A 7327-nucleotide genomic window follows, 5' to 3' on the forward strand; every position below is an offset into this window, starting at 1 on the left:
GCATGTATCTGTGTTTTTTTTTAGCTTCTATATTTGTAACAATGTTTCAAACTGTAAGCTCAGAGGCCTGCAGCGGCAGGCGGGGAACGTTGGAGTCCTCCATCACAGAAGCAAGCAAGCCTCATGTTAGTTTCAAGCTGCCTGGCTGCCGGCCGTCATCTTGGCTGGCAGTTAATTTGCATATCTCGCTGATTAGCCAATGGGAAGGGTAGTGGTCGTTCACCAATTACCATGTTTCTCTTTTATTAGATAGGATAATAGAGGCTTGGTGCATGAAAATTCGTGCACTCAGGGAGAGGGGGTCCCTCAGCCTGGCCTGTACCCTCTAGCAATCCAGGAGCCCTCGGGAGATTCCACCTCCCAGCTTAGGCCTGCTCTCCAGGAGATTGGGCCTAAGCTGGCAGTAAAACATCCCTCTGGCAGCCGGGGAGCCCTCGGGGGATGTCCAACTCCTGCCACCGATGCTGAGTTTGCAGCGTCAGCCTGGCTTGTGGCTGAATGGATCTCCCCCTGTGGGAGCACACTGACCACCAGGGGGCAGCTTCTACATTGAGCATCTGCCCCTTGGTGGTCAGTGCACAGCATAGCAACTGGTCATTCTGCCCTTAGGTCAACTTGCATATTACCCTTTTATTATATAGGATAGATATTTATGTTCCTCTGTTTTTTCTTTCTTCTTAAAGAAGTCCCTTTAACATTGCTTGTAATAGTGGTTTGGTGGTGATGAACTCTGCTACCTTTTCTTGTCTGGGGAGCTCTTTTTTTCTCATTCAGTTTTAAATGGGAGCCTTGCTAGGTTGAGAACTCTTGGTTGTATATAGGTCCTTGCTTTTTATCACTTCGAATACTTTGTGCAAATTTTCTGTTGAGAAATCAGCTCATAGTCTCATGAGAGCTCCCTTGTAGGTAACCAACATTTCCTCTTGCTGCTTTTAAAATTATCTCTTTAACCTTTGGCATTTTAATTATGATGTGTCTTGGTGTGGGCCTCTTTAGGTTCATCTTGTTTGGGACTCTCTGTGCTTCCTGAACTTGTGTCTTTTACCTTCACCAGGTGAGGGAAATTTTCAGTCATTTTTCAAGGAAGTTCTCAATCGCTTGCTATCTCTTTCTCCTGATGGTACCCCTATGGTGCAGATGCTTTAAACTTCATGTTGTCCCAGAGGTCCCTTAAGCTATCCTCATTTTTTAAAATTCCTTTTTGATTTTGCTGCTCTCATTGGGGTGTTTTCTGCTACCTTGTCTTTGAAATTGCTGATCAGATCGCCACTTCATCTAACCTGCTGTTCATTCCTTCTGGTATATTCTTCATTTCAGATATTTTATTCTTCATTTCTGACTGGTTCTTTTTCATGTTTTTTAAGCTTACTATGTACTTGTTATAGTTCTCATTAAGTTAATTCACCCCCCCCCCCAAGTTCCTTGAGCAGCCTTAGGACCAGTGTTTTGAACTCTGTTTCTGGTAGGTTGTCTCTAATTCATTTTTTTTTCCCCTGTGGATTTCTCCTGTTCTTTAATTGGGGTATGCTTCTTTGTCTCCCCATTTTGAGTGCCTCTCTGTATTTGTTTCTGTGAATTGGGTAGATCTGCTATGTTTCCCAGTTTAGGTAGTAGGTTCTATGGGGCTCAGTCCAGGAATGTCCCTTGTGTGGATTATGTGAGCCCTGCTGTTATAGTTGAGTCTATTGTTTTTGGCCCCTGTGTGGGTGAGGTTGACCCTCAGGGTGGCTGCCTGTGAGAACTGACCCCAACCACGCTGTACTAACTGCTGCGTGGAGGCTGACCACACAGAGGGATTTGCCTCCATGGGGTCTGGTGCCTGCTGAGATCTCCCTTTGGGTGTGTGGCTTGTGGAGCTAATTGGGTTGTGCTTTGACGTGGTCTGAATCCCACAGGTTGTGTTGGTTCTGGGGCCTCTTGGGAGAGTCTCCAGTGCAGGTCAATGTCAGAAGCTGCCTGTGGCTGGCCCTGGGCTGCCTGTTAGGAGCTGCAAAACAATCCATGTTTTGTGGTTGTCTCTATTGTGCCTGGGTGAGTGTGGAATCAGCAAAGCTGTGTCCCAAGGCCGGCTTCCCCCAAGCCCTGGGGATCGGTTAGTCAAAGGCCCAAGGCACCCCAAGACTTTCCTCCACCTGCCTTAGCCTGCTGCTTGCTGTTAGGCTCAGGAACTGAACAAGTTTCTGGTGATATGAGATTTGTGTGAGGTAGGTTCTCAGTGAGTCAATAGGTCAATGCAAGAGCTGTTGAGGATCCAAGCAGGAGTCCCCACTCTCAGGGAAACACTTGTAAGTACATAAATGCCTCGCAATGTAGCATCCAAAAATAAAATGGTGTGCACAGAATTATGGGAGCACGGTGGAGGTGGGGGACCCAAGGTGAGTATAACCTGCATCTACTCCACTGGCTCATATAGGTTCAAGTGCACATTAGTGCTGCGACAGAAGCCACTCAGCAGAAGTTTGAGGGTTCACCAAAGCTAGCTGCCACCTGCTGTGTGCTTGCTGACCTTTTTTGGGGTGTATTCTCAGGGATGGAGGGTGAGACCAGCAGAGTTCCTCGGGCCCAAAGAAACCAGGATTTGGCCATGTGAAGGGATGCCCTGCACAGGAACGGTGGTGCCAGAGTGTGTGTGAGGGAAAAATGGCCCATGCCATAGAGCCACACGCCTCAGTCTCCCCCCGAGCTGTGCGGACCCTCAGAGCCATCCACAGAGTGTGCACTGAGGCCTTGGCTGGCATGAGCTTGGTAGGGCCAGGCAACGGGGAGTCGGGAGGGCGGGACTATTGCATTCCCAGGGTGATGCTATATGGAGAACATCAATCCAGGAATGATGGTGTTTGTGCTCAGTGTTGGAGAGGGACTCAGCACATGGACCCTGGTAGCTGTCCCTTCAGCTCTCTCTTGGCAGCCACACATGATTCCATATTTGCTCCAAGCCGCCTTCTTCTGTGGGAGCCCAGGGTAACTGGCTGCAAATGATATTTTGTGTGTTTGGCCCTTTAAGAGGGCACCTGGGCTTCTCAGGAGACTCCTGCCTCTTCCTAGCAGACAGAACCCGTGCTGGTTTTTACAGCCAGGTATTATGTGGGCTTCTCTTCCCAGCTCTGGTGCTCTGGGCTGGGGAGCCTGGCGACCTGTGCAGCTGGGATAGCCGCCCTCTGGGAGCAGGGCTAGCCCTTTGCCTGTCTCTGCCCTGCCTACCGTGTCAGTGCGGCTTCTTCTGTAAGTCCTTGGTTATAAGACTTCTATTCAACTTGTCTTGAGTTGGTCATTCAGGTTTATTGTTCTATAATTTAGTTGTGATTCCAGTTTGATCCTGGGAGGAGGTTAAGTGTAACTTGCACCTACTCCACTGCCATCTTGGGTCCCCCGCCTCCCCCGTGCTCCCATAATTCTGTGCACACCGTTTTATTTTTGGGTGCTACATTGCGAGGCATTTATGTACTTACAAGTGTTTCCCTGAGGGTCGGGACTCCTGCTTGGATCCTCAGCACCTGGCACTACCTTGCACAAAGACTGAGCATCAGCACAAGTGAGGTCACTGGGTAGGACAAGGCTGTCTCTGTGTGGCAGGCTCTCTGCAAGGAACTGAGCATCTTCAAAGGACAACTGGCCGCTGTACCTCCAGCCCCTCCCCGAAGCTCCCTGCTCCTCACCGTGTGCTAGAAGCTGGCCTCTCGGCCTCACCAGGCATGACCTTGCCTGGCACTGGTCCATACACCCTCAATAGGAATCACACCTTGTTCACTTCGGTAAAATGCCTGGTGCCAGTGCAGTGTCCTAAACTTAATGGTTACATAAGAAATTCCTTGAGGAGCGCTAGCTGGTGAGGTTCAGTGGATAGAGCAGACTGAAGGGTCCCGGGTTCAATTCTGGTCAAAGACACATGCCTGGGTTGTGGGCTCGATCCACAGTGGGGGCCATGCAGGAGGCAGCCAATCAGAGTCTCTCTCATTATTGATGTCTTTATGTCTCTCTCCCTCTCCTTTCCTCTCTGAAATCAATAAAAATATATTTTAAAAAAGAAGAAATTCCTTGAGGAAATTTACCATATGTAGAAAAGTTATAGAATCTCCCAGGAAGTGCCCTGGCATGCCCACTGGAACCAGAACCCTGAACATGTGGCCAAGCCAGCTGTGCAATTACTCCAGGACACTCACCCACCAGTCTTGCTTGCATACACCCAAACACAGTGATTGGAGCATCCTTCTCGTAATCCCGGAAGCCACCGCTCCGCTGAGGTAAGCTCTGAGGCATGTTCAGGTTGGTGCGAACGTAGCGGCCTAGAAAAAGGTCATACGAGGCTATGTGAGTTTCTTGTTTCCTTAGGACTTTCATCGCTGATCCTGACAGCCTCTCTATTTCCATTCCTTTTTGGCCAGAGACTACGTGGAGCTTTCTAGAAAATATCAAGGCCGACACTTTCCTTTGTGAGAATGTCTGGGAATCCACTCCTCTATTCTGCTGACAAAGGTGACAAGAAGTGAAAGTCGTCACCAGACACCCCTCATCAGGGGCTGATCTGAACGGTAAGCCTCCCCATGTGAAACAGGCCTCCTCCAAGGAACATGGAACCAGCGTGAGTCGGTGAATTGAGGAGGGCTCCGGCCATGGAATCGGGATGCCCCTTCCTGCCTCTGACTTGGCCATGTGACCTGCCTTTGGCCCCGGTGTCCCAGTTTACAGACTGGAGACAAGAACACTTACCTGTCCCCTAACACTCAAGACAACCAAGGAAGGGCTATGAATGAAACACACTGCAGGCTTTTCTACAGCCCACTTAGCCAGAAACGAGCACTCCATCTAGATCAGCGGTTCTCAACCTTCCTAATGCCGCGACCCTTTAATACAGTTCCTCATGTTGTGGTGACCCCCAATTTCATTGTTACAAATTGAACATAATTAAAGCATAGTGATTAATCACAAAAACAATATGTAATTATATATGTGTTTTCCGATGGTCTTAGGCAACCCCTGTGAAAGGGTCGTTCAACCTCCAAAGGGGTCACGACCCACAGGTTGAGAACTGCTGATCTAGATAAAGGTAGCTTGACTGTGCCCTCTAGAGGCAACGATAGGCATAGCAATGCTGAAGAGGACAAATAGCTCCTCACCTTTGGCATCAAAGCACTGGGATAGCCAGTACTTCCCAAAGACGACATCCATCCTCTCGCCGTGCCGACACACGAAGAGGCATCTCTTCTGGGGGCCAGGCTGGCTACCTGCCCTCAGAGGCTGCAGGTGAGGAACAGCTGTTAGTGGAGAGAAGACAGTGGACAGGCCCGGGCCAGGTGCAGGCCAGCTGAGCTCCAGAGCGGGTTCTGCAAATGTATGACTTGGCCTGTCCTGCAGACCTCACAGGTTATTCTGAGGCTCAAATGCGATGAACTGCAGTGCTTTGCAAAATCAGAAGGGTTAGAAAATGGCCTGATTTATCAGTGGGACTGCTATGGTCAGTAGGAGCAGTTACTGCTTAGAGGTGAAACTAGCTGGCACACAGAGAAAGCCACTGGTGGGACGGCGTCCTCCCCTCTGCAAAGGCCTCTTCAGCTCCCTCAGGGAGTGAGGACCCTCATTACCACAAACACGTCTGCCTCACGTCTATGTGCCTGGTGTCAGACCACATGGTCCAGTGGTCTCCTCCAACAGTGAGGGCCTGCCTTCCTGCTCTAACCATGTTTAGGCTCTACTGTCCAACTCATACATGTTGGTGCTCCCAGAAACGGTTCTACGTCAGGTGATGAAACAGGGTCTGGTCAAAGGCATGTCCAGATGACGTTGGTTTCTACAACTGCCGGGTGGGTCATGGTAGATGTCCTTCCATGCCTTCTTTCTGAACGATTCCCTGTTTCCCTAGGCTGGCCAGCATTTACCTTGGTGCCCAAGGAGGAAGTTAATATGTGGGGGTGGCATACCTTCCCCATATCTTCCCTTCCTGTTTTCTAATTCAAGCCCTGGGCTCTAGCCAAAGTGATCTAGTCTCTTGATCCTCAACATGTTTGAACTTTCAACTTGCCTTTGTATTGTTCAAACTACTCTCCCAACTCTTCATTCTGCAAACTTTCTGACATATACGCTTTCTGACAAGCGCTCCAATGTACACTGAATACTCACTGTGCACCAGGTACTGTGCTAACAGCCTTCTTCTTGCCTTTAATGTTTTTCATTAAAGTATAGTTGATATACAATAGTGTATTAGTTTCAGGTGTACAACATAGTGATTTGACACTTATATACCTTATGGTGTATAAGTAACCATCTGTCACCATACAGAGTTATGATATTAATCACTATATTCTCTGTGCTTCCTAATACATCTCCATAACTTATCTATTTTATAACAGGATTTTGCACCTCTGACTGCTCTTCACCGACTCCCCTGCCCTGTTTCCTCTCATCCTCACCACGGCCTACGACACTGATACAGCGATTGCTGCTGCCCGTGCTGACATGCTCCCCTCTGCGAAGAGACTCCTGACAGCCGAGACCAGATGCTGGTGGTCCTGTCAGGACCTATCTGGCTCCTCTTGTCTCCAGTGTGTATGTATGTCAGCGGCCTCAGCCTCGGTAACAGGTGCTCAGGGGACCTGGAGTGCTGCTGCTGGCGTGCCCTGGTGGCAGCCTCACCTGCGAGGGCGGGCAGACGATGGTGAGGGGCGCCATCTCCCCCAGGCCCTGGTCCTCGTAAGACCGCCTGTCCAATATGCCGTCACCGAATGGGAGTGCGTTGGAAGACGATGCATTTAAGATGGAGTAAGAACTGCAGAGGAAGATAAGGAAGAAGGTCACTGCGTCCGCTGGGAGTCCTCAGCCCGGACCAGCAGCAAACGCTCCCTGGACAGGCCTGGGTTGGGGAAGCTCAGCAGGGGGCCCCCTTCCTGGGATGCACATCTTGCTTCATGCTGACGTCAGCTGTTAATCCATTAGGGGCAGATGGCTTCTCTGTTTGGAATAGACGAACTCACCCCCTGGGCAAGACAGGCCTGCATCCTGTGCTAAGACGCCATAGGCATGGTCTATCAGGGGTGGGCAAACTTTTTGACTCGAGGGCCACAATGGGTTCTTAAACTGGACCGGAGGGCCGGAACAAAAGCATGGATGGAGTGTTTGTGTGAACTAATATAAATTCAAAGTAAACATCATTACATAAAAGGGTACGGTCTTTTATTTCAATAGTTTTATTCATTTCAAACGGGCCAGATCCGGCCCGCGGGCCGTAGTTTGCCCACGGCTGGTCTACACTGAGGACGTGGAAAGAATAATGAAGTGTCAATTTTGTACCATGTTTCCACCTATTTTTCAGGCTCAAAAGAAATAAATAATTCCT

General features: G+C 49.5%; 1 protein-coding gene across 1 annotated transcript in view; it reads right to left on the reverse strand.

Annotated features, from left to right (window-relative positions):
- Positions 1-7327, reverse strand: part of UBASH3B (ubiquitin associated and SH3 domain containing B) — a 24080-nt gene that overhangs the window by 7642 nt on the left and 9111 nt on the right. The window contains exons 7-9 of the mRNA XM_006767949.2: positions 6628-6760; positions 5115-5235; positions 4161-4283 (exon numbers count right to left, since the gene is read on the reverse strand). Of these exons, the coding sequence (XP_006768012.1) occupies positions 4161-4283; positions 5115-5235; positions 6628-6760 (377 nt within the window). The remainder of the gene's footprint in view (positions 1-4160; positions 4284-5114; positions 5236-6627; positions 6761-7327) is intronic.

Source organism: Myotis davidii, unplaced genomic scaffold (genome assembly GCF_000327345.1).
Source record: "Myotis davidii unplaced genomic scaffold, ASM32734v1 scaffold203, whole genome shotgun sequence".
Lineage (NCBI taxonomy): Eukaryota > Metazoa > Chordata > Mammalia > Chiroptera > Vespertilionidae > Myotis > Myotis davidii.